At 52.2% G+C, this 25,847-nt stretch overlaps 2 protein-coding genes across 4 annotated transcripts; both read left to right on the forward strand.

The window, feature by feature from the left end:
- The first annotated feature begins 116 nt into the window (after nucleotides 1-116).
- Nucleotides 117-16,452, forward strand: LOC104144587 (protein PML). 3 transcript variants are annotated; one of them, XM_009675700.2, is made up of 8 exons: nucleotides 117-2,059; nucleotides 3,207-3,685; nucleotides 4,848-5,431; nucleotides 9,462-9,499; nucleotides 11,416-11,662; nucleotides 12,129-12,187; nucleotides 13,595-13,733; nucleotides 14,414-16,452. In XM_009675700.2, the coding sequence occupies exons 1-8, from the start codon at nucleotides 2,009-2,011 to the stop codon at nucleotides 15,181-15,183; spliced, it is 2,367 nt and encodes a 788-aa protein (XP_009673995.1). In that variant the 5' UTR covers nucleotides 117-2,008; the 3' UTR covers nucleotides 15,184-16,452. The 3 variants fall into 3 exon arrangements, with proteins under 3 accessions (XP_009673995.1, XP_068814026.1, XP_068814028.1); XM_068957925.1 differs by having other exon boundaries at nucleotides 11,443-11,662; XM_068957927.1 differs by lacking the exons at nucleotides 9,462-9,499; nucleotides 11,416-11,662; nucleotides 12,129-12,187; nucleotides 13,595-13,733; nucleotides 14,414-16,452 and adding an exon at nucleotides 6,747-8,190.
- Nucleotides 16,453-20,931: 4,479 nt separating this feature from the next.
- On the forward strand, nucleotides 20,932-24,898 carry LOC104144599 (zona pellucida sperm-binding protein 3). The gene is made up of 9 exons (XM_068957934.1): nucleotides 20,932-21,345; nucleotides 22,572-22,690; nucleotides 22,767-22,870; nucleotides 23,188-23,365; nucleotides 23,462-23,582; nucleotides 24,009-24,100; nucleotides 24,302-24,444; nucleotides 24,610-24,696; nucleotides 24,780-24,898. Exons 1-9 carry the CDS (start codon nucleotides 20,944-20,946, stop codon nucleotides 24,896-24,898), a joined length of 1,365 nt encoding a protein of 454 aa, XP_068814035.1. The 5' UTR covers nucleotides 20,932-20,943.
- Nucleotides 24,899-25,847: the final 949 nt, after the last annotated feature.

Consider the following 25,847-nt stretch of genomic DNA (forward strand, 5'->3'; position numbering starts at 1 on the left):
AGCTGAGGCATGTGGCCAGGACCTGGGTCAGCTGTGCTGCCTTGCCTGCCTTGCTCTATCCCTTGGTGCCTCGGTTTCCCCTTCTGTAGGCCCAGGGGTCCCAGGGTACTGTATAAAGCGCTGAGAGATGTACAGAGGCCACATACTGGCCAAGGCATCAGAGCCGTATTTGCTGTTGCCATTAAAGAACGCAGTGCAGTGTACCAAAGCCCTGGGCTGTGCTGGCTCTGTCCTTGCCGTTCAGTCGCTATTAACACCTGAGGTCCTGCCACATGTTGGAAGAGTTGTCTGGGTGCAGCACAGACTCTTCTGGAGATCTCTAGCACTTTCTGCCTTCCCCATTGAAAGGGAGGAGTCATGTGCTGCTACGAAGCGTGGGGCAGAGGAACTGGCAGTCCGAGCAGCTGCCCTGGAGATGGGGGTGCCAATCCTTCCCCATGGATTCCTGCAACGCCACCAGCTTCAGGCAAGGGCCTTTGGTTCCTTTGCAGGACCCAGCACCAGAGGTATTAAAAGTACTTCTGAGCTCCAGGCAGTGCTAGGCTGCCCCAAGGATGTTTTTCAAGACCTGCCCAATACAACTGACCCCCTTGTGACAGGCTGCTGCTTCCAGAGAGCCCGACTATCACACCGGACCTGCAAGAGGACATGGGCATGCCATGAGGTGCTATCCCAGGCAGAGCAATAGGAGCAAAGGCATGTGTGGAGGGCAAAGTTATTGGAATGAAGGTGCGTGCGAGGGGCAGGGCTGGGCTTGTTTGCTCAGAGCTTGTGAGTGGCAAACGAGGCTGGGTGGATCCTACCGCCTTACTGGCAGCCAGGGTCCTCTAGGCTGCAGCAGGGCAAGGGAGGCAGCGTTTGGCCCCGGCAGCAAGAATTGAAATGTCTCATGGCTGCATTCAGGCCAAAATCACCTGCTAAGTCTCCTCTTCAAGGACTCAGTGATGTATCACCAAGAGCAAGTTGCCTGGCAAGCAGATTGTGTGGCCTGGTGATCCCTGATGTGCAAAGCAGGACTATGCCAAAGGATTGCTCTGTCCTCTCCTTCCTTCACCCCTTTTCCCTCTAAGAGTTATGCCAGCCCAAGCATCTGGGCTAGACCCTGGGAATTTGAGAAGCAGATGCTTTCCACTCTCTCAAAAGCCCCAAGATGAGGGAGCTACCACTGCATCTGAGATGCTGTGGGCTTTGTGCAGAGCCGTCCCCGTCCCCAGGGACAGGCAGCCTGTGCAGGATGGTGCTGCCTGCAGAGATGGCAGTGCCACCCCAGTCGTGCCTCATCTTCCCCTGGGCTTGACAGTCTGGACAAGGTCTCAAGTGCGGTCCCACTTTCACGGTGGTTCCCTTGCAGCTGCAGGCAGGCCCAGACCGAGTCGTAATTCCCCAGGGCCAATGCAGTGCTGGAAGGGTGCACAGAGCAGAGAAGATCCGGGAGTTAAAGCCAGACACCTGGGACAAATGGGGCAGGAAAATGCTGTTCTGAGGAGGGACAAGCACAGCTGCACACAGGGCAGAGCTCTCTCCTCTGGGATGTGCTGCTGGGAAGAAACAGAGTCCTCTTTGGCACTGCCGTGTCCCTGCCCATCCCAGCTCCTGTCCTTCAGCCACCCCAAACTGGGACAGGGAAGCCGGGCTCTGCACTCTCAGCCCTGCATTTTTCTCCACGATTTGGCTTTTTGAGAAGTGCTGGGGAGGTTTGTGCCCAGACCTAGCTCCAACCACATCCTATCGGGGCCTTTCCTCCCTCTGGAAAGAGAGGGAGGAAAAGAAACAGAAACCTCCTTTGGTCTCGGGAGGGCAGAGCTGGCTGGAAGCATCGTTCCAGTCCACGGAGCCGTCGCTGCGTCGGGGCTGGGAGTGATCACAAGAGGGCTCTGCGCAGCCGGCAGCCCTGCACGAAGGTGGAGTTACTTCCAGGGCAGAAGAAAACGAAACTCCGAGGCAGAAAAATCTGAAGGGACGTCTTAGCCAGTGAGCAGAGGGCCACCAGAGCTGCCCACGCCTGACGATGGCTGCAAATGCCCCCCCAAGCCAGCAGAGCTCACAGTTTGAGACCCAGGTAAGCTCCTGGACAGACACTATCGAGGTGATGGGATTTTGGGGGGGAGAAGGCAGGTGGGTAAGAGATGGTGGGACTTCCACAGTCTGCAGAGAGCCTTGGGGCAAGAGAGGGTGTCAGCATCGGCCAGGGGGCTGAAGGAGGAGCATGGTGGGGAAAAAGGATGAGAGAAAGGCATGGGCACATTGGGGAAGGAAGTGACTGTAGGCCTGAGCCACAACATGGCTCCTGCCGCATGGTCCGTGCTGCCTTCCCCCCCAACCTGTGCTGGGCAGTGGAGGCGGTGCATGGGGCCCTAGGAAGTCTCCATCCTGGCAGAAAGCCCGCAGGACTCAGCCATTTTCTTCTGTGCCCCCAAGTGTCTCTTACTGACCGATGTGATGGGGATAAAGAGTTTCAGCGCCTGCAGGGCAGCCCGGCACCAGCGCCTGCCCATGCTCTCCCTTGGCCCAGCAGGTGCAAGGCACCGAACCTGTTCCCTGTGGGGAAGGAAGGCTGGTCTTCAGTCCACCTCCAAGCCCTGTGGGGAGGAGGGCACAGGCTGCCAAAGGAGGAAGTACAGATGCCCCAGAGAGATGGAGGGAAGGAGGAAGCCAGAGGAAAGGGCCAAGCGAGACAGAGTGAGTGGGGGAGCAGATGGCAGGATGGATGCGCTCTATTCTCAAACCCGTGAGGTTATCGTCCAGAGGGCATCTCGGACAGTTTCTCTACAGCTGTCTCATCCCCCATCCTCTGCTCTGTTCGTCCTGCAGCCCTGGGAGCAGGAACTGGTGCTGCTGCCCTGCTGCAGCCCTGTCTTCCCCTGCCCCATGGCCCCAGGGCCAGGGGCAAGGTCTGTCTTCTGTGGGGCTGCTAGGTTGGGACCCATCTCCTCCCTTTGCTAGAGGGAGAGCAAGCAGTTAGCAGGGCCCCTGTCCAGCCAAGCCTCCTGCGGTGCATGGGCCAGCTCTGGACTGCTTATGGGGCCTGTGCATCCCTGGCTGGAAATGGTTGCTCACTGGTTGCTCAGCAGGGTCTGAACAGGGCTTGCAGGGGTTACCTCCCTCCGAAATAAGTGTTTCAGGAGCTTTTAAAAACACTTTTTCCTCCCCGGCACTCACAGTCTGTGGCTCTTTCTCCTTCCCTCTTTCTTTCTTTGCTCCCCAAGCTGCTGGAAGATGAATTCCAGTTTGTTCTCTGTGAGGGCTGCAAACAGGAATCACCCAACCTGAAGCTCCTCACCTGCCTCCACACCTTGTGCCTCAGCTGCCTCAGTGAGAACAAGCCCATTGGCCAGTGCCCCGTGTGCCAGACCGCCATCCCGCAGGCCAGCGGCATCCCTGACATGGACAACCTGCTGTTTGCCAGCCTGCAGGCCAGGCTGAACGTTTACAAGAAGATCGTTGGCAGAGTTGACTTATTCTGTGACAACTGCAAGACAGAAGGCGAGTTCTGGTGCTCCGAGTGCGAGGAATTCCTGTGCACAAAGTGCTTTGAGGCCCACCAGAGATACCTGAAGAAGGAGAGCCACGAAGCCAAGAGGGTGACGGATATCAGAGCAGGGTCAGCTAAAGACTTTCTTGAGGGTACCAGGAAGGCTAGTAACTTATCCTGCTCCAACATGACTCACAAGAGCCAGACATTAAGGTAAACTTCCTGGCCTGGGATGGTTTCTTTTTGCAGTGCAGCCAAAGGCAGGGGAATATTTGCCATGTGTATTGGGGGAAATCTGAAAGACGAAGAAATGGCTTTGAGCTAGCTCCGTGGTAGGTGTGAGCAGGGTGGCTCTGTCCCTCTGCTGCCCTGATTGTCACCAGCCGGGTCGCCATGTAATGGAGAAGATGGATGGGAAGTAAAGACTAGTGGGCTCCAGAGCAGGAAGGGAGGGTTGGAGGTAGCCATGACCAGACCAGGGTCTGGGTGTGATGCAGAGCTGGATTCAGGCGCTCTCGAGGGAAAGTCCAAAGGAGATTAGGAAGTGGCTGGAGCAGGCCGTGGAGACCAGCACTGACTACTAGCCAGGACAGATCAGACGCAATCTCTGCCTCAGGATGTCCCTAGGCCACCAGTCCTCAGCCCAAGACTAACAGGACATCTGCTGGGGATGGATGAAAATCTCCCTTCCCCGTTCTTATATTCTTGCCTTATATTCTTGGAGATAAGATACTCTTTGATCTTATATTCTTATACATATACCAAATAAATAACTTTAGAATTCACCTCTTTACTGCCCCTGCAGTGCATGGATAAACATCTACAGTAACGGTTTCACAGGCAGAGGTGATGGGTATCGCTCCACAGGAAGGCAAACCAAATTGGTTTCTAAGCTAGGACTTAAGCAATAATCTCATTAAAAATAGACCTGGACATAAGTCATTGCACAGGCCTAGAACAGAAGCAGGAACAAATTCCTCTTTAGGAAACCAAATCATATGGGGAAGATTATGCCCAGGCTCTGCCTGAAACAAGGCTTCACTGTCCAGCCCTCCTCCAAGATTCTCATTTTCTGTTAGAGATATTCCTGTGGCTGCAGGAGAAGAAGGTACCCTACTAGTCAGTGTCAGTGTGCTGCGCTGTAGTAACTGGTCAGGTGAACAGTTTAGCCAATTCAAAAGAGGAGTAGAAGCCCTGTGGAAGTAGTTCAACTGAAAAAGTGCTTTTTTGCAATTGGGACAGGATAAGAGCAAATATCTGGCCCATATTGGTAATAGATTTACTCACATGTAATCATGCTTAAATGAATGAGTTGCAATAAGAGTATGAGAGTGCATGGTCTAAATTACTGCTCTGCCTGTGCTTGGCCTCACAGTATCTACTGCAAAAAGTGCTGCAAGCCTGTCTGCTGTATCTGTGCCCTGCTGGACAGCAAGCATGCAGGCCAGCATTGTGATATCAACACTGAGATCCAGCTAAGGCAGGAGGAGCTGGGTGCCATGAGCCTGGAGCTGAAGCAGAGGAAAAGCGGCTTTGAAGATGCCTACAAGGCTCTGCAGGACGAGGTGGCCCGCCTGGAGCGGGTGAGCAGCGAGACTCGGGAGCAGATCCAGCAGCGCGTGGAGCAGCTGGTGCGGCTGATCCGTCAGGAGGAAGAGGAGCTGCTGGGGCTGGTGGAGACGCGGCGGGAGCAGGGCCGCCAGGAGCTGGCGGGGGAGCTGCGGCGCGTGGAAGGCGTGCTGCGGCGCATGGAGGCCGGCGAGCAGCTGGTGGAGAAGATGAGCCTGTACGCCACGGAGCAGGAGGTGATGGACATGCAGCCCTTCATCAAGGACTCCCTGGAGGAGCTGCGGAGGCTGCAGCCCACGGCAGCTGGGGGCCAAGTGCAGGCCGCGGGGGACTTTGCTGAGTGCAGAGGCAGGCTCCAGGCGCTGGTGGAGCGAGTGATGGGGCGGACAGGTAAGGAGATCCTCAACCAGAGGGGTTGGTAAGGTACTGAGAGCAAAAAGGAAGGTTATAAACCCTGGTTTGTCCGTAATCTCCATGGGTTTCAAGTCTCCTTTCATGTGGCTATTTGTTGGACCTGTAACTCCTGCCTTTGCTCAGGAGCACAGATCGTCTTTCCTTCCCCCAAGGATTAGGAGGCAGTTGCTGTTTTTAGCCACTTCTAAAACACTGGTCAACTCTTGCTCTTGTGGAGGACGTTAGTCCTCCAAATACAATTGTAACGGGAGAGAATGTTGTAAATTGCTCAGGCTCAAACTTTGCAGGGGGCTAAAAAGTAAGAGAGGGAAATGACGTCTGGGATGCGGAGTGCATGGAGAAGGAGTATTGGTTCACAGAGGGATTGGCATTTGGAAAGAGAAAGTGGGTAGAAAGATTGGATCAACTCCACATCATCTCTGAGAAACGTTCAGTCCGGTGACACATGCAGGTCCCACAGAGGTCACAACTATCTTCCAAGGTTTAGTGTCCTACGATCCACTAACCGCTTCTCGCTCCTCAGATCTCCAGCAGGCATTCACAAGAGCTGGCTGAGCACTTAAAAAAAGATTTGCATTTGCTAAACTTGGGCTGTCCACAATGATGGAGCATCAGGGACAATTCCCATCTTGGTCTGTTGATTACTGCCTTGGGGTCACATATCCAATTGGGAAGGGGAAGCACTTCCAGGGAGCAATCCCCAAAAGGGCTGGTGAGTTGTCTGTGACTGATGCGGTGTTTGGCCAAGTGTTTCTGAAGCTCTTCAGCAGCAGTGCTGTGGAAGAGATGCTGGTGGTATGGGAGTGGTGAAGGCTTTGCGTCCTTGATACGTGAAGAGAATCTGGTTACTCGTGTGCTGGAAGAGTAGGCAGCAGTAGAGGGGCTGGCTTAGGCAGCTTGTGGTAGCATCCTTCCAGCAAATGGGGAAAAAAAGAAACAAGAGGAAGGGACTTTGAGAGGTCGTCTTCTCCATCCCCCTAAGGCTGTCAGGGTCAGTTCAATTCAGACCTGACTGCTTCCAGAGACCTCCTTGGCCTACTATGGGCTTCCACCACTGAGCTCCCTGGGCTGAGCCTGTGGGTCACAGAAGAGATCAGAGGTGATCTCCTGGATGGAGCTTGGGGTTTTCTGGGGACAAGCTGCAACCCACCCCACTTCTTGTGTCTCTGCCACTTAGTAAGCATCATCCCTCCATTTTCTCCCTTGACCCCAATGAAATTGCTTAGAACAACTGTCCTCCAAGTCCTGATTGTTCCCTTCTGTTCCCTTCCCCTCCCCTCCCCTGCGACAGGTACCTCTGCTCCCCAACTTGGCTCCCCATACGAAGATGAGAGCGCCCCAGTACTCGACCCTGAGCTTCAGTCTCCTCAAGAGCAGGCCCAGCCGCACAGATATGTCCCTGCAGGGCTCCATGCCCATGACCACGAGCAGCCCTGTGCACCCATATCAGATCCCTCCAGCAGCAGAGGACATGTGTGTCTAGGACGAGGAGGGAACGCGTCCCCAGCCCGACCCATCCCTCAGGACCTTGCTAGGCAGAGGAACGAGGAAATGGAGGATGACTCTGGGTCACCTGCCAGTGCCCATGAGGACACTGTGCCTATTCCCAGGAACGTCCATGATGCTTTGGTCTCCCTTCAGGAAGATTTTGGTGCCTGGGCCAGGTCAAATGTACAGCAGGCAGATGAGCTCCTGAAGGCAGGCAATCACCTCCTGCAAGCTCAGCAAAGGGCCAACAGGCACCTGCTGTCCATGGCACAGGGGGTCAAGGCCATGTCCTGCTCCCTAGACACTATTGCCTCTGCCATGAAGCCCTTGCTGCAGAGCTTGCTGCAGTCCAAGCGGCAGCCTGCCGCAGCCATGTCCAGCCTGCGAGAGTCCATGACCACAGACGTGGACTGGCCATCGCTGCCCTCCAATATACTGGAGTTATTCCTTCCTAGCACCTCACAGCACAGTGAGTCGCTGATCCCAACAGCTGCCATGGCCTCTTCTCCTAGCAGACATCCTCCTTCCTGTCCTCCCAATGCTGCTGACCCCTTGGCCAGCCCAGTGCACTCTGTGTCCCCCAGCACAGCTTCAGCTGAGACCTTGGAGGGTGAATGCCCCCAGTCAGGGCACTCCACCAGAGGCAAGCGTAGCTCGAAGTCTACCACCAGCCTTCGGAAAAGGAAGAAGTGAAGCTCCCTTTGCTGCTGTTCCAGGGTGTCCAGATGACCAGAGGTGGTTGCTCATGGGCCTGTATTACATATCTTGAATGAGGGAGGCTGGTCTCGGGAGGCCAAACACAGGATTTAACTCCCATCTGCCCTGTTACTGATGTCCATCATGGCCTTAGGCATGTCCCTTCACTTCTCTGCGCTTTGAGCTACCATTCTCCCCAGCTTACTCTGCTGACCTGAAAGGAGGCTCCATCCACCCCATTTCTATAGGCAAGGGCTCTGATGGGAAGCAGCAGGATCTAGAAGAGAGGTCTCAATGGAGAGCACAGTGGGGGATCCTGTCTGTGACCCTGGGAAAGAGACGGGAGTGAATGTCTTGTGCAGTGAGGAGCCTGCCACTGAGTCTGCGGTGCTCTGCAAGGACAGCCAGACACAGACCAGGCCCTCTCACCCCTACGTGGTTTGCAATGGACTGCAGCTGCTTTGAAAACCCGTTAAAGGTCCTGATAGGGACCTGGCGCTCCACCTTACCTGTGCAAACTTTACTATGCCAATAAAGTCCTCTTGGACTGGAGAGTGAATGTGTCTTTTGCTGTGTCAGGGCCTGGAAAGGGCCTTCCTGGGGTGGGGTGTCCAGGGAACGTGGTTGGGGTGAGAGATTCCCAAATTGTACTCCGCGCCCCATGAAGGGCTGAAACAGGTATGCAGCAGCAGTGCCAAACTCTGAGCACTGCTTCTTGCCTGTACACATGGTGCGGTGGCCAGCAGCCCCAGAGCTACCTGTGAGGGAGCCTAGGCAGGGCTCCCTGGAGGCATAAGATGGGTTTGGTAGTGTGGTACTGTCCCACCTAATGAGTCCTAACTCATGATTACGTGCATGATGCTACTAATTTTGTTTTCCTTGCCAGTATTGTGTGCCTTCCCCAATCAGCTTATGGGCCTGAGAAGGTCAGGAAGGTGGTTCTGTAAGCTGCAAGCCCAGATGAGAGAGCTTTATGAAAGGAGTCTTTAGTACAAGGATGGGAGAGGGAACTGGTAGATCCCAGGATGTGTTCCTGCATGAGTGTGCCACAAGATTCAGTGTGGCAAGCCCATGTGAGCAAACGGCCTGATTGTGGGAGGTTCATGAGGCAAGTGTGAGAGAAATTAGGAGAGAAATTTGGAGAAAAGAAGATCTAAGCATAATAAAAATGTGGTTCCCGTGGCTCCAGAGGTATTTCTTGAGGATCTGACACATTTCTCATTAATGGATCCTTGCCAAGATAGTACTTAGCTGAAAGCAGTGGGATGCAGAGCTGCAAGGAGTAGCAGCTCTCTGATCTAGCCTGGTGAGCTGCGCACTGAAATATTCACATGGCCGAGTGCCATGCCACATGGGCGCCCTCGCTTCCTCGGAGAGCAGAGGATGAGTGCTGACGGGAAGTGGGCAGGCCAGCGGCTAGGTCCTAGCGCGATCGCTTGATTTTAGCCTCAGCAGTGTCTGCAAGCGGGGCTTTGGGTTACCTGCTGTGACCACACAGCCCTGCAGCTGGTGATGTGACATAACCCTGGCACAGGAGCCACATTCACACGGTCTGCGAGTTGGCCATCGCTGCTCTGTGTGTGTGCACGCTGGCGTGCCGGAGCCCCGCTTCACCCCGTGCCTATCTGTCTGATTCTGCTTGTGTCAGCTTATGCTGCGTAAGGCTGTGCCTCAGTTTCCTGATGTGTGAATACTAGCATCTTCTGTGGAGCGCTTTTTTGTCAGCTCATTCAAAGCACTGTAGCAAGGGTGGCACTTGGTACTCTCAGATGTCTCTAATGCTGCTCTCCCTCTTCTTGACTCTGTATTGCTGTTGTTTCAGAAACTGCCTCTGCTCAAGCCACAGAAAACTCCCATCAGGTGAGACTTGGTTTCTACTTGTTTTTCTCTGGGAATTTTGTGTTGCAGGATTATCTGGCAAGAATTCAGGGCTAGCTTCCAGCCCTGGCAAGCACGAGTTCCTTTATTTAATGGTGGCGGTGGTGGTGGTGGGGGGGGTGTGTTTGGTTGCTGCTTTCCAGATTCCTCCTCGTGTGTCTTGTTTTGAAAGGGGTCATCTGAGCTCCAGGTGAGATCCCAGGTTCAGTTGCCTAGATAGTGCACCCCCATCCCTTGAGCTGGGCTGTCTCTAGGAGTAAGGCTGCAGAACCAGTTCCAGGGCCCATACTGCCATGGCAAACTTTGTCCCTTGAAGGTACCTTTCTGGCTAAGGTGCAGACAAACCTCACAACATGAGACATGCCACCACATGTACTTTAATGACATCACGGGCACATTGGCATGCAAATTGTTTCCTGCCTCGGCTTTTCAAACTGCACTGTGCCCTGTGCTGAACAAAAAGCAGGGGCCTTTATACATCTGCAGTCAGGGCTAGTGGGAGAGACACTGCAGCTGGCTCTGATGTGACTGGTGTCTCCAACCAAATCTTTGCACTCCAGAAGGGCAGAGGACTACTCCAAGCAGAAGTGACCTAGGATCTAAGATGTCCAAGGCAAGCTCCCTTCTCTTTTCCTATGGTGCCTGAAGGACTTGTGACTAGCATTAGGGCTGCCTGCCTTTGCCCGGGATAAAACTTTCTTCTGAGCCGTGACAGAAGGATGTGTCTGCTCTCCTCTTGTATCTTCTGGAGGGGCTCAGACATTAGTCAAACATACAACTGGTAATCCAGGAAGATCCAGTCACAGGCTGGAGGAAAGACAAAATGACTGCACGTTAGCCAGGCAGGCAGCCTGGGCCTGATGTCTCTGGATGGCAGGAGCAGGGCTGGGGCCCACCAGACTGCCCCTGGGCAGAGCTCATGCAGTTTGTCCTTAGCCACCCCAGTTGGGGAGCAAGCTTGGACCAGAGGATGGGCCTAACCCTGTCTGCAAGCAATACAAAGAGAGCAAACTGCTTAAATGACAAGATAAAAGTGATTTATTCTCTGAGCTCAGGGAGGGGAGATTCACAGCAGATTCACACAGAAAGGCACCTTTCTTCTTTGGGGCTGTTTGGCAACATGGAAAGTTCCTGGCCAGTGTCAGGCAGGAAGGGTGCCTTGCCCAGCATGGCTGGAGTCACCACAGCCTGTGAGAGACAGGGCCAGGTGAGGCTTCATACCGGAAAGAAGGAAGTGGTGTTTGGTGACCCTAGAGTAGAAGAGACCATGTGGGTAAACAGCACTTGCTTTGGGCAGAGTGCAAACCAGTGTGGGAAACCAGCTGGAGAACTACCAAAATACTCTGGGGCACTGACAGCACTAAGTTGTTCTAGGAAAAACAAACTTCGGCTTTGTCCAGCCAGCTCTCCATCTCCAACTCGTGCCTCTCCCCTCCCCTCCCTACCATTGCATGCCCTCCATCTCCCCAAAATAGGAATCCTGTGCTCTGTCCCATGTCACCTCTTCCTCAAGCCCCCTCTCAAGCCTACACACATCTCTAAATGCCAGTCTCCCACCCTGGCATCCCCCACTCCTCAATCACACCTCTCTGTTCCTTGCCCTGTGTCCTCTCTTAGTCCCCACCTGGGTCCCATCCCATTCCCAGATTGGTATATTGGGCATGATGGAGCAGTGCCCAGAAATTGGAGCTGTTTGCTTACCCAAGTAAAATGCCCAAATGCAGCATCCTACCTCATTTGGGCTTGTTACCTGACTACGGAGAGACTTGTGGTGGAGACCACCTCAGCCAGGCCAGGGGGTCCCAGTCCCCTCCCACCACTGCTGTAAGCACACTCAAAGCTCATACCTAGGCAGACCATGCAGAGCTGCTCTCACTGGCTCTGCTTTACATGGTTAGGTCATCTCTGCATCCACTCCTCTGAAGAGGAGGAATGTTCAAAACGCAGATGTCCTGCCATCGCCAGTGAAGGTGATGAAGGTTGAAGACAACGACATTGAATGGATGAAATTGGAAGTCTTGCAGAAACAAAGCTCCTTCGATCAGCCTGGAACCAGCTATCCGGTGTCTGCTGTGGCTCATACCACCAAAAAAGATGGCTTATTGGAAGATGTGGAAAATAGCAACAGTGGGCTGCATGATTCAGGTAAGCAGCCCACTGCTGCTTTGTTTACCTTTGACAATGCTTTCCCGCTCTTCATTTCTAAAGCAATGAAGCCATGGGTAGATTTTTCAGGGGAAAGCATCAAAGCAGGGCGGAGAGCAGCATCCCCATAGGTAAATTTCACAAGAGGATAGTTATGTCCTAGCCTATCATCTTGAGTGGCAAGATGTTCAGCAGTGATTGCTAGGGAACCAGGCTTCATTCAAAGATCTCACCCAGCGTATACTGTGTATCTATGACTTGGAGATCAATCCTTTTCCAAGTGGGCACCAAGGGCAGGGTCCTCCCCGCTCCCCATCCTCATTGCTGGCCATCCAGAGTCACCTCTCAGCGTGGCTAGTGATGCAGATTGCAGGGGCTGTCAGACCCTTGCACCCAGCACTAACTGCGAGGGTCAACAGAGCCACAGGTGCATCTGAAATATGACGAGTCTTTCCTACCTTGGCAGATAACGATATTTTCTGCTTGGACAGTTTTGAAGAGGACAGCAGCGATCAGGAGTCGTTGGTGAGTATAGCCAGCCACCTTGTGGCTGATGGGGCAGAGGACAGGCAACAAGCTCAGCCTCCTTCTCAAGCAGAAGAGAAAGGACTTTTGGTGCCTGGCCCTTCAGTGTTCAGTGTTTAAGCTCAGGATTCACCATGGGGACGGGACCACTCGGTGCTTCCAGACCTCCAGGGCTGTCCCAGAGTCCTCCTCAGAGCCTGGCAAGGAATTTCTGAAAATCCTTCCTGAGTTGCAAAATACCTTTGTAAATCCCCTCCAGTTCCCTTTGACTTCTGGGGGTATTGGGCCTCCCAGTAGCTTGAGAGTCTTTGCAGATACCATCCTGGTGAAGACAAGATGGTGAGCAGCCAAAATGAAAGCCAGCATGAGAAGGCAGTCCAAAACATCATCTTGTCTTCGAGGCTGTGAATGGCTGGGTTTTTGCTGTTACTTTTGAGCAGTTCCCACAACAGTCTGCACCACTGTGGCTGTTCCCCAGCTGTTCAGAAGAGATTAGAGAAATAAGCAGCTTCCTGGCCTGACTGCTATCTGTCTTGGCTCACAGCTGGAGGAGAGATGCTGTCTTGCCTGGAGGTCATCCCAGCTTTTCTTTCACTTTTGAGCAGGAAGCCAGTCAGGAATGATCCAAGTGGGCCATCCCAGTAGTGGTCTGCCCATCCCATAGTGGTATGTCACTTTGTTTGCAGTGCTGGAGGGCACAAGTTTTTATGACCAACTAGAAGGTCTTATTTTATCTTAAGTCCTCTAGCAGGTAATTCAAAAGGATTCCTAAACTTTGGTAACCTTCCACATACATGTGGTTGGGTAGGTCTGCTAGCTCCATTTTACCGTGTCAGAGACAGAATTAATGCCGTTTAATAACGCAGGCCAGGCTCTGGGAATGAATACACAGCTTGGCTTATGTCTTCACCAACAGTTTCTTCCTCCTTGCCCTGAACAGAGCAGCCTGGTCTATGCTGCCTACTGGGAACAGTCTGTGACGCATGCTCTGTGCCAGGCCATACTCAGGCATCATAGGGGGAGGTGCATGGACTGAAACCATACCAGGACCATGCGGACAAGAGCAGTCCCCAAAGCCAGCCCACATTTCTCAGGCTGGCCTCTATTGTGTCCCTGCAGTGTCCCCACTGCATCCAGTTACATCGATGGCTTCCCAGTGCACATAGTGCTTTTGCTGCCAGAGCATGAGCTGAGCTGTTATTGAGATATAGAGAAGGGCCAATAGAGGGGGGACCATCCTTCTTCTCTAGCCCTTTTCATCTTCATGAGCCTATCTAAGCCTGCACTTCTGTAGGGCTCTTCTTGGAGTGCCCTGCTAGCCCTCCAGGACGGCCCAACGAGTTCCCAGAGCTACTACTCTGACACTTCTTGTAGACTTCCTCAAGAGCAAATTGTTTCCTTTTCCAGGACTCCAATCTGCTAGATGAACCTAACGGCATGCTCGATGAAAGCACCAGTGAAGACTGCCTGGACATTGCCGTCAGCAACCAGAACATACTTGACTTGAGACAAGGATCCCTGCTGTTCTTTGATGTCAAGATTTTGAGTAAGATCCTAAGTGCTGATGCTTCCCATTTACAAAGAGCATCCTGTATTGCAGCAGGCTCAGATCCCCACACCTGGCAATGCCTCTTTTGCGAAGTCCAGACACTTCCACTGCAACTTTGGCTATGTAAGGGAGACGTCATTCTCCTGAGCCCCCAAGAGTCCTTGCCTCAGGGTTTCAGGACAGCTGGAGGGCTGGGAGGAGTGTGAAGCCTGTAGGGCCATGAGTAGATTTCTGAGAGATCAGTCAGCTAGCTGAGCAGCCCTTGGCTGTTGCATTTTACATGTGACAGTATGGGGCCCCAAGTTCTCTTTCCCATGGGCCGATCTCTTTTGGTAAAGGTAGATTTTACTTTTCAAGCCCCTCCTTAGCCCACTCTCAGACAGCAGCAAGAGCGCTTGTGTGCCTGGTGGGGGGAATGATCCCACACTGCAGGAGGTGTTGAGATGTATGGGAAGTGTACTACTGAAGGTTGCTAGGTGATGGAAGCTGAGGGTGTGACTGAGTGTGGGAGGATGGACGTAGAAGAAATAATAAATCCATCCCCCCAGCTGCTATTGATGGTGAAAGCCTTTAGAGGCTGAGCAACTCAGTGAATGTTCTATTCTCCTGCTGAGTAAGAGACTAATTCTGCCTTTCTTCCCTCTCCTCCTCTTTCCCTTCCCCCTCCTCTTCCCCAGAAAATGAGATCATTCAGGTGGCAGTGGTAGACAGAGAGAAAATTTTCCCGATCCTGATTCAGCCAGTGAAATGTTTGTCCACCTTGATGGCCAAAAATAGTGTCTGCGAAGTTGGCCTGAGGAATCTGCTTTGCCACCTCAACACTGTACACAGGCCCATCCTGGGTGGATTTGGTCTCTGGTCGCTCCCTTTCCCCACCCTCTTGAAAGCCCTGTCATTTGTGGACAAGAAAGGGGAGTTCAGCTCTGCTGTGTATGGTTTCCTAGACATTTTGCCTCTGATTAAAGAGAAGATCCCCGAGAGGGATAATTACAAGTTGAAGACCTTGGCCAACACTTATCTCTGGCGACAGCTCAGTGATTGCAGTGCCATGGAGAGTGCGAAGGCTATGAAGGATCTGTACGAGGTCCTGGATATCAACCTGGGGAAGGAACCCAGGCTGATTCTCAGCCATGCCAGCCTGGAGTGCTTCATCTCCCTCACGCCCTTGTTGACCGAGAAACTTCTCACCAAGCCATCCGCCCAGACGCTGGCCACTCACAACATTGGCCTCTCTGAGCTCTGGTCCTGCTACAGGCGTGACCCCAGCAAAGGGCTCCAGAAAGTGTGCCGTCTGGTCAATATTCGTCGGCACAGCTCCGAAAAGAAGGTTCGAAACCTGAGCAAGATCAAGGTCTACTTCCAGCAACAGCAGCAATCAGCTGAATGCCAGACGACCCCAGTAGGCAGTGATTTTCCAGAAACCATAAAGAGTGAGAAAGACTGTTGAAAGATGTCTGTGCCTTACCAGTACAAGACCCTGTCTCTCACCCATGGAGAGTAACTCCTGGGGCAAATTACCAGCTCATGTCACTAGTTTTGCATTCAAAATTTTCTGCCTGCTCCTGCCTGGGGTGATGGGTCTGGGTTTTGATATGTGACAGTCTCCTGCCGTCCTCCCTCATCTAAACACTTGTGTTAAGGTGAAGAGCTGGGGACACTAGGCTGGCTGGGACATGTCCTCTGGCCTTGCTCTGATCTTGACACCTTGTAGCCTCACTGTGTATTAATTTCCCCTCTGGATGAATCAAACCAACTATAGGAAGAAATCTTTCCATGATTTCTGGGAAAGGAAGCTACTGCTTACAGTCCATCCTGCCTTTGCTGGTTTGGGGCTTGGGGGGAGAAGGGGGAGAGGGAAAGGGGCAATGTGGTTGGAAGCCAAATGGAAAAACAGCGGGTACTGAAATTAATTTAGAAGGGCCAAGAGAATAAAGGATGCCTGTAAATGCTGGGAAGGGGTCTAGATCATGGAGAGGAGAAGGAGGAATGCAGAAAAAGGGGATAGGAGGCCTTTTTGTGGCATGATCCACACCCTATTTTACTCCCAAGCTTGGTAAGAGGTGTCCCCACCTTGCACATCCTGCCCTCCCTTAGCCCCCTTTGCCCAGCTTGGGGGTGTCTCTGCCTCTGAGGGGTACCTGAACTCCTTGTCCGTCTTCTCGTGAGCAGGACAGCGAGGACAGAGGGCTGTCCCTTGTGTTCCTGTTGTCAGAGCTGCTCTGTCACTCCAAGTAGCTGAGCCTTCCTGTGAGCCAGTATTTGCAATGTCATTGTGGGAGGAACCAAAAACAGTCATATGCAGTGCATGTCCTTTGGCCACCAGGATTCAGCGTCTGGCTGGCAGGGATTCAACCTCTCTGCTCATGTGCTCTCTGCTCATGTGCTCTGAAAGGGGGGCAGTGTGAACACAGGGAAGAAGGGCTTGTGTTACTCATTCCTTTGTGAGGGACAACAGACCCTGGAGAGTGGGGGAGCTGGGCTGAAGAAAGCGACAAAAAAAACCCAAAAAACCAAAAAGCCCCTTTGGGTCCATCTACTCTGAGATATGAATCTCCTAAGTGAGTGCACAGTGATACTGTTTTCCTACCTTCTCCCCTGCTTTCCAAGCTCAAAGACAGACAGGGAATTGCTTGGTCAGGGAGGGAATGTCATTGCTCTTTCTGTAGAGGCTGCTGTGCCTGCTTACAGATGCAGAAGAAATAAATCATTTACTTAATTTGATGTGTATTGCTAATAATTTGCTCTTGCTCTCCATTCCCATAATGCCCCCTGTGGAATATAAAAAGGGCCAGGGCAAAGAGTCTAGAGCAGCCTAGAGATCCAGCTACCCTACACCCTGGACACTGCCTGTAAAGGGAGATTAGTAGGGTGTTGGGTGCTGGAAGAAAGTGTATTCACCCCCAGCTGGCTTCTCTGCTCGCCCTCAGGATGCTCTCGCAGCCTAGCAGCCCATTAAGCTCTCAGCACAGCTCAGATGAACACAGAGAAGCAGAAGAAAATCCATTTGGTTTCGGGGAGGGGAGGAATCTCTCTTCTTCCAGCCTTGTGGTAGCTAGAGATGGTCAGGGTGAGCCTGCCCCTCCCTGCATCGCTGCGAGTTCAGACAGGGAACCTGGAGATGAGGAGCAGGTGAAGCTGGGGGTGGCCAGAGCGGGCCTGAATCTCCATTCTGCAAGACAAGCCCATCCCTAGTGACCTCCAGGAGACCACTAGGCTGCCAGCATTTCCTGGATAACCTGTTTGAGTTAGCACATACGTGAGGCATCTGGATATCCTCCTATGCCAACGTAAGAGTTGGCTTGAGGCCAGGGGAGAAAGAGCACCAAGAGGTCCTGCTTGCTAAGGGAGTAGCCGAGAAAGCCCAGCATTGTGCTCCCTGCGGGAACAGCATGCATTATTTCCGTTTGTGTGGTGTGTAGCTGTCCTGCCTGCTGGCAGATACCCAGTTTGGATCACACCAAAATAATCTGATTTAGCCACGACAAACAGCTATTGTCATGAACTTGTGGGTGTCTCGTCTGGTCCCCATCGGAGCCAGAACCAGCGCCTGACATCGCGGAGAGGCAGGAGAGGGCACAGCTCACAAGTGAGGGCAGGAGGGAACTTTGGGGGAAGCCTCACAGCAAGGAGACGTGGGGGCAGGAGTCCAGGGTCCACGGCTGTCCCCTGACACAGATCAAGGTTTGCTGCAAATCCTGCAAAGACTTCAAGTCAAAGTGAGCTGCATGTGTGAGGAAAGCAATGAACACGCCAACCTTTACCCAGAGGCAGGAGCAGAACACGTTCTCTCTGCTCTATCCCTCAAGACCCATGCAAGGAGTGTTGTTTAAAGCCATGGTCATCCCTGAATGTCACTTAAACCCCACAGGATGGTTTTCCAGCTGTTTTTTTCCTTCCAACCAGGCACAATGCAACTTGCAGGGTGATTCGTAGCATGCCGTGGCAGTGGGTCGCTTTTCCCGGCCCCCACTCCTTCTCAGGAATACGGAGGGGACCGGTTGATGTCAAATTGTCCTGTGCTACCCAAAAAGGTAGGGATTGCCCAGACACCTCAGAGACCATTTTGACCCTCGGTATGTCTGGCCTGGCTGGCAGGGGTCCTCGGAGAGACAGGACCTGGAGGCCTCTAGTGCTCCTACCACCCCTGTGACGTGACCAGAGCACTGACTCCCAGGCTGAGGCATGCGTCACTCTGCTTTTGTTTGCTCTGTGCATTATTTCTGGTAACAATCGTTTCCAACACCAGGCATCCTCCTCCAGTCCTGCCCTGGAAGCTGCTGATTCACGTCTGTTCAGGAATGGTTAAACGGCTGCTTGTGCAGAAGCGTTTTCCTGCCTCTCACTAAAAACACATGGACACGTCGGGAAGCATGTAAGAAACAGCCAGTGCGGACGCCACCGTGTGGAGTCTTCTCTTGCAAGAGCAGAAACGCGGTCTGGTGTCGCCGACAGTGTACAGCTCCTCTGTGGTCTCCCCTGGGCCAAACAGGTCCTGCTTGTGCCTGGTGGTGTCTGCACAGGCAACAGGGTATCAAGCCCAGGGCAACTTCAGGAGCCTCCTTACCATACTCTCCCTTCACAGATTGATGGCAACATTGCTAAATAATCGTATATGTATCTGAGCTTGGCGGGACTGGATCAGGCCCTGGGTGAGGCACCCAGAATCCAAGGGGAGCCAATGCCAGGGTACGGAGAGTGGTAGTTAGCAGAAATGGCAGTGTGTTAGGTCTGGTTCGTTAGGGTTCACCCAATAGTCGGGGATCAGCATTTGTCCTGGGAGAGGTGCAGATTTCAAAGGCTGAAATTCTGCTTCCCCATGACTCCAGGAGTCCCCTTCTGAGGAGGGAATATTTTTCAGCAGAGCACTTTTCCCCTGGGAAGCGTGGACCCTACAGCTACAAAGTTTGACAGTGATCTCTCCAGTCCATATAGTCTTTTTGGCAGAAGCAAACCCAAGCGCTTACTTTCTTATTTCCTCCCTTCCAGGTTCCTCCAGACAACCTGAATTCGTACTGTGTCAGTTCCCAGGGCTGCCCCAGGACTCCCTAAGCAAGCTTTTCTGAATATTTCCACCTGCATGAAATACAGATTTTCTTTTCCCTTTTACTCTTCCATCTGATTCAAGTTAAAATTTCCTCTTCTTCCTCCCTGCCAAAAATCAACATCTTTCAGTGGAAGGAAGCACAAGTTCCTTGCCAACTCTCTGAAGTCACCCTTAACACTCATTTTGAGAGTTTTCCTGGGTTTTAAATGATCTACAGGCCTTTCAGTTGTCCTCTGAACAGAACAGCTTAGCTTGGTGGGGCTCTCAGGGGCTGCTTGTGTTCTCCCGTGGTTTTCCCACACACCTCTGTTCTTAGAGTGAAAAAGACCCATTCATGTCTGTCGAGTGAGGAATCACACGGGTTTTGCCAGGAATGCTCTGAAATGCTCTGTAGGCAGCGGGCAAGTCGGAGGTGGAGGAGAGCTCAGCCCTACAGCGGTTTACCATGAGGTCCCCATTACCTGGGCTTGTTTGAGCACTTATACACTGGGCTACACACCCACGGTGTGAAAGTCCCAGTCATGCCAGCTGAAGCTACATGAGCTGATGTTGGTGTCCTCTAATGGCTCAGAGATGCTGAAGGGAGATGTCCCGTCCCTCCAATTTCATCCCTTTCCCTTCTTTTCTAAGCACCACATTCCAGCTGCTTCCCTGGCCCTCTTGCTTCTGTCCCTGGCCACTAGGTGGAAAACAGTGAAGAAAATGTTAGTGCCAGGTTAGTGAGTTAAACTGGCTCAACATGCAGTCAGAGGAGCAGGACCATAGGCCAAAACTGGGCATGGTAGCAACAGGATGGAAGAGCTTCACTATCTGCTTATCATATACACATTTCACTCTCGCTCTTCCCCTCTCCTTTCTCCCACTTGAAAATGCAGAGCACAGTTTAAAAGCCAAGATCTTGATATTAAGATTGCTGTTTCCATACCGTTGATTTTATCTAAACATTAGCCCTGGTTTGATGAAGTGACTGGACCAAAAGATCTCCAGATGTTCCTTCCTCACTGAACCATTCCATGATCCTCCAAGCATTTCCTGGTCTGGTATAAAGGCTGAGCATAACTACCTGCTCAAAGCCTCCCAGCACACTCTTCCTCTTCGTCTTTGCTTGGTAGAGAAGAGCCAGCCATGAATTCCTCACGCCCAGGAAATGTCCAATTGCCCTGGACATGAACAGCTCCATGAAGATCACTGTAGCCTTGAGAGAGCTAGGATAGGGACAGTTTTGGCACCTGAATACAGAGCTTGTCTTGAGATACTGGCACCACCTCTCTCTCCATGTCACTGTCTACCGCAGCTACTCCAGTGAACAAGATTCTCTGTGGATCTTGTAGAGCTGGTTATTTTCAGGAAAAAAGGTAAACAAACTGGGGTCAGCTGCTCAGCAAAGTCAGCACTTCACTTTCACTGGGCAAGGGACCAAGCCCAGCCGAGGACAGGGGAGAGGGACCTGAGCCCTGGCCCAGCCTCTCCTCAGCCCTTCTTTCTGCCAGCCTCTGTCAGGACTCCCTACCCTCCCATCAAACAGGCTTTACTTCACAATGGGCTCAAAGGCTGCAGGGACTTGGAGATATGATTTGCACCCTGGGACAACAGTTTCCATGCATGCAAACTGGAGGTGATGCTACTAAAGACCCTTTGTAGAGTAATTTGAGGTCCAGTGGGGAAAGCGTTATGTCAGAGCAGAAGCCCTCTCCTGTCCAGGCCAAGACAGACTTTTTCAGTTTTCAGTTTCTTCCCATCTTCAGTGGGAAGATATAAGCGGCACCATGGCAGACACAGACTGTTTGCAATGTGGCTGTTAGTCTGGAGCCATCACTACTGGGGAGAGGGGAAAGGTCTGAACATAGGGAGACTGCAGCCTGTATTTCCCCCAAATTAACACCATTGATATGACTGATATTGAGCTTTCCAAAGCCACCTTTGTCTTAAGCTTGATTTTCAGAGAGGCTTACTTCCTCCAGCACCTCATTAGCTCATTAGAGCCCCATCAAGATTGATTTCTGAGCTCCCAGTAAGGAACAAGGGTGCTCTCAGCTGCTGTGAATTCCCCTTGCTGAGAGGTGTGATGGGCATCACCTGGGGTTGGAGTGGCTGCAGGGAGGTGCTGGCTACAAAAGGTCCCTGGACAGCAGTTTCTCCTTGTGCTGGACCCTGGTAGGCAGGATGAGGCCTGGAAGCAGCCTGTGGTTTGCTGTCTTCTGCTGGGTTCTTGGTGGGGTGGTTTCTTACAACCCCTGGGGCTTCTTTAGAGGGGAGTCAGATGTACAGTGGTATGGGAGGGATCCTTCTTTCGGGCAGCCTCGTGCCTTCTCCCAGCCCTCCCCCTGGGCTCGGGTTGATGTCTCCCAGCTCCAGGCTGCGTCCCCACTGCATCCTGTGGCTGTGCAGTGCCAGGAGGCTCAGATGGTGGTCACGGTGCACAGGGATCTCTTTGGCACAGGGCGCCTGGTGAGGGCTGTGGACCTGACCCTGGGCCCAGCTGCCTGCCAGCCTGTGGCCCTGAGTGCTGCAGAGAACACTGTGACCTTCGCGGTGGGGCTCCATGAGTGCGGCAGCATCCTCAGGGTAAGGTTACATCTCCCAGGGCTGGAGCCTTGAGGTGGGGAGCTGCGTCTTGGCCTCAGCTGCAGTACTTCAGGCTGCTGTGTCCCTTGCTCTTGCACAGCAATGCAGAAGCTGTGCAAGGGATGAAATTTGAGGGCTGCCTTCCCTCCACTAGGGCTACGGGATCCCAGTTCAGGCTGACTCAGCCCTGGTCACTTAATTTTAGCTTGACTTCTTTCCTCTATCTAGTAATGCTGAAGCCACCCCTAGAAACTCAATGGGCACCATCCTTGTGAATGTTGATCAGTATGCTGCTAGGAGCAGGTTCAACTCTACTGAAGCTCCTGTAGGCTAATGCAGCAGCTCAAATGATCTGCTGCTTGATGATGAGTTTACATTGATGTAAAACTTAACAAAGCAGCTTCTGCTTTATTAGAGTGTTGTGGTGTAGTTGGACTTCTTGCTCAGGGAGATGCTCAAAAATCCTCTCTTAGATGTTGAAAATATGTTTCCAAGGGTAATGGAAGTTATGCTATCTGATCTAGGGTTCAGTTCTAGTGTTGGTGTGTGAGCAGGGAAGGGTGTGGAAAAGGCAGAGAAAATAGGTTTCTCCTTATGGATACAGAGGTGTCCAAATTCTCCAGAACAACTTGTGCTGTTGCTATTTCCTCCAGGCTGGAGTACAGATAAGCTAGTCCTGGGAGTGCCTCTGCAGTGAGCCTGCAGCTGATGCTGAGCTTAGGAGGCATCTGCATGCTGCTGCTTCATCATAGCATGAAGCTACTCTAAAGAAAGCTAAATCTAAAGTGGTCCCACTCTCCCTGAGAGAGGCTTAGGATAGTCAGGGTATACAGCTGGTACTGTGGAGGTCCTAGCACAGGTGAGTAGCTGCAAGTACCTTCAGTAAATCCTCCCTAAACAGAAGTCGCTCTCTGCCTGTGACATCTCGAAGGATAGACTTCCCTATCTGCTGAACTAGGACAAGGAAACTAGGACAAAAAATCAGCCTGAGCACCTCTATCCAGCTCCGCTGTGCGCTGTTGGTTAGAGACAGTATTGGGGCAGCACAGAGCAGCTCCCCAGCCTGGAGTGTCCCTGCAACAGGACAGATGTTGCTTGCCTGTGTCCGGTGCCAGAAGAAGCTCCTCAGGTCTGAAGCTCCAGGCCTGAATGTGCTGCTCCCTGTGTGTGGTCAAAGGAATAGGGCTCCTAATTAATTGATAATGCAACTTGTGTGTGTCTCCCAGCTAACCCCTGATGCACTAGTCTACAGCACAAGCTTAAATTACAACCCAGTCCCTACTGGCAACTTGGTCATCATCCGCACCAGCCCTGCTGTGGTTCCTATTGAGTGTCACTATCCGAGGTGAGTAGTGGGGCTGAGCTGTCCCTCCAGCTGACCTGCCACCACAGAGCCTTTAACCAGGGGTGTCTCTCCTCAGGAGGGAGAACGTGAGCAGCAATGCTGTCAGGCCCACATGGGTGCCATTCCACTCCACCCTGTCCTCAGAGGAGAGACTGGCATTCTCCCTGCGCCTCATGAATGGTAGGTCTTGGGTGAGGGGGTGGCCCTGATAGCCCAGCACTCTGGAGGCTGTTTGTCTTCTCCTGGACAGCCGTGCTTTCACTAGATGGCACAGCTGGTGCTGATATTGCTCCATCGCTGGAAACTGGCTTTGTGGATCATGTTAGTACTCCTGGAGCAGACAGCCTGGCTCAGCCCTGTTTTGGAAGAGTTGTTTACCTTGTAGGCAGTTGCCAGGCCTCATGCCTGTTCAGGTTCTCCTCAAATGGAAGCAGTGAGGCACAAAGGAACAAACTGGCTTCCCTTTCTGAAGCTCATGGTGACCTCTTCCCTTCCAGATGACTGGAGTGCTGAGAGACCCTCCAATGTGTTTCAGCTGGGAGAGGTCCTCCACTTCCAAGCTGGTGTTGATACAGAAAACCATGCCTCTCTGAGGCTCTTTGTGGACAGCTGTGTGGCTACTCCAACCTCAGACAGGAACTCCTCTCCTCAATATACTCTCATTGGCTTCAGAGGGTAAGAGCTGGCTGTGCCCTTATTTAGAGATACTTCTTCATACTGGTTATGGATATCCACAGTAGTGGGATCCTGCTAATCATCTCTTGTGCCTAGATGCCTGGTGGATGGGCAACTGGATGATGCCACTTCAACTTTTATATCTCCAAGACCCAGGCAAGATGTGCTTCAGTTTGTGGTAGAGGCATTCAAGTTCACAGGAAACTCCAGCAACCTGGTAAATCCCTCTTAAAACAAGTGACCTCTGCTTGGCTAGACAGGGATGTGGCTTCATTCTATAGACCAGGGTAATGAAGGCTTGCCCTGGGAATGTAATTCTAAGCAACTGTCTCATAGCTAAATATGAATGAAGTAGCTTTACACTACTGCTTCTGGCTCACAGCCCTTTGAGCCAAGCGTGCTTCTTGAAAACCAGACCTGAATTGGTCAAGACAAGCATTGCACTTCCCCCTTTGACTAATTGTCCTGATGGACTCCCAGTAGCTGAACACTGAGTGCCTTGAAAGAAGTAGGAGGGCATGAGCTGCCCTGGGGAGGTGGTGTTCCCACTGAAGACCAAATTCATAATGAGTGGGAGAGCCAAGTGTACGCCACAAAAAGGCAAATGACAGTCTAATGCCTCTGCTCTGCCTGGCCTCTCCAGATCTACATGACCTGCCACCTGAAGGTGTCTCTGGCTGACCAGGCTCCAGACCCTCTGAACAAGGCTTGCTCCTTTGACAAAGCCAGAAGCCTGTGAGTAGCTGGAATAGCAACTTGCCCAAGGATGAAGAGCTTGGGCTTCTCATCTTGCATATCACTGTCTGGGAAACCAGATTTGGCCATCTGGTCTGAATGGGTGGCAGGGGAGGGTTGGGGTTCCTTCTCAGAGATCCCAAAGGAGACATGGGAGAGGTTCCTACAGCAGGGCAGGCTAGTTACAGGGGTCTCTTCCAGCTGGACTCCTGTGGAAGGCACCAGGGATATCTGCTCCTGCTGCGAGGTGAGGAGCTGTGGCTTGGCTGGGCACTCCAGGAGGCTTAATGCTGCCTCCCGAAGGCAAGGAGGACGTTTCAGGAGAGAACTGTCCTCCCAGCCTGGTAGGTTTTGGCATGCCTCTTGTGCTCTGTCACCACAATGGCTAACTTGGTCAGACCTGGGTGGCTAGAGCTGCCTCGCTACCTGTTGGCTCCTCAATGCTAATCCACGGCTTGGGGGAGCAAATGTTCACAGGAGCCTGTGTACTCATGTGCCTTCCATCTTAGATCCTTTGAAAGAAGCAGATGTTATAGTTGGACCCCTCTTCATCCACAGCTGGCAGGATCATTCAGTCAGGAGGATGCCTTCACAAGGTAGGGCAAGCTCAGGAAAGGGGTGGTATGTGTGGCAGGTCCAAGCTCTGGTTGTAACCACCCTCCTTGCTTCTCCTTCCTAGATCCAGAAGGGAACTTTTGGATGGTGTTGGGACTGGTAGCAGTTGCTGGTCTGGTCGTTCTGATTCTTGCTGCTCTAGGAGCTCTGACTGTCTGCCGGAGATCCAGCAACCCCATCTAAATCACTGTTTTCAACTTTTATGATCTATCTAATAAAAAACAAAGCTGAAGGACTGTAGGAGACTTCTGGGGGGGGAGGGAGGTGGAGTCTTCTGGAGACTGAGCAACGTGGTTCCTGGTACTAACTTTAACTGTGCTTTGCCTCCCTGAATCTGATTTGGGTCTCAATGCTCTCTTGGAGCCCTGCCTTCAGCAGGGCTTTGTACACCCTTACAACTCTGTTAATGTCTCCCAGAGCACCTAGGTAGGAACTGAGAGCCTCTGGCTAGTGATTTCTGCATGTGTTCTTACTCCTAGAAACATGATATTGCATTTAGCTGTAAAATGTGTTACCTTGCTGGTGGAGCATTCTGGGGCTGCTCCATACTGGTAACTATTCACTTATGCTGGAGTGGAAGTGATCTAAAGCCAGGGGGAGCTAAGGGTTTAGTAAAGTGAGCCTATTGGAGCTTAGTTAGGAAATAAGGTAAACGGCCTGTTTCACAGCAGTGGTCAAGACTTTAATTGTTATGGGCCTCTTTCAAGGGTATTGAAAGCAGTTGTCTTGGACAAGAGTGTGAGGACCTTTTTAAAAAGTGCCTTCCTGAGCACTAAACTTCCACTAGGAGAGAAACTTCTCCACTTTGAGCTGGGTTACTTTGGAGCCTTTGTCAGGGGGAGAGATGTATGCTTCTGGAGTGTGTACCTCCACCTCTTTCCTGCTGCAGGTAGATTTGATCAAAAACCATCCTTTTGGGTGATGAGACAGATAAATATGGTCTTGAAGAAATCTAAAGCAACCTGGTAAACTCTTCCTGTTCTCAAATCTCTTCAACTTAACACAGCCTGCCTCTAACTGCACTTTCGAAGTCCTTTTCACAAGTTGTCCCTCTGTGTGTGTGTATAATCAACTGCTGCTCCTCATGTCTTGTGCTGATCCTGGAGTGCAAGCATGAGTGTGAAAGCCCCAT

Source organism: Struthio camelus, chromosome 12, assembly GCF_040807025.1.
Source record: "Struthio camelus isolate bStrCam1 chromosome 12, bStrCam1.hap1, whole genome shotgun sequence".
NCBI lineage: Eukaryota > Metazoa > Chordata > Aves > Struthioniformes > Struthionidae > Struthio > Struthio camelus.

Coding starts and splice junctions, on each gene's coding strand:
- LOC104144587 (XM_009675700.2), top strand. CDS start 2,009: ATGGCTGCAAATGCCCCCCCAAGCCAGCAGAGCTCACAGTTTGAGACC. Junction 3,686..4,847: donor CACAAGAGCCAGACATTAAG/GTAAACTTCCTG, acceptor TTGGCCTCACAG/TATCTACTGCAAAAAGTGCT. Junction 9,500..11,415: donor CCACAGAAAACTCCCATCAG/GTGAGACTTGGT, acceptor TTACATGGTTAG/GTCATCTCTGCATCCACTCC.
- LOC104144599 (XM_068957934.1), top strand. CDS start 20,944: ATGAGGCCTGGAAGCAGCCTGTGGTTTGCTGTCTTCTGCTGGGTTCTT. Junction 22,871..23,187: donor CTCCCTGCGCCTCATGAATG/GTAGGTCTTGGG, acceptor CTTCCCTTCCAG/ATGACTGGAGTGCTGAGAGA. Junction 24,697..24,779: donor CAGGAGGATGCCTTCACAAG/GTAGGGCAAGCT, acceptor TCTCCTTCCTAG/ATCCAGAAGGGAACTTTTGG.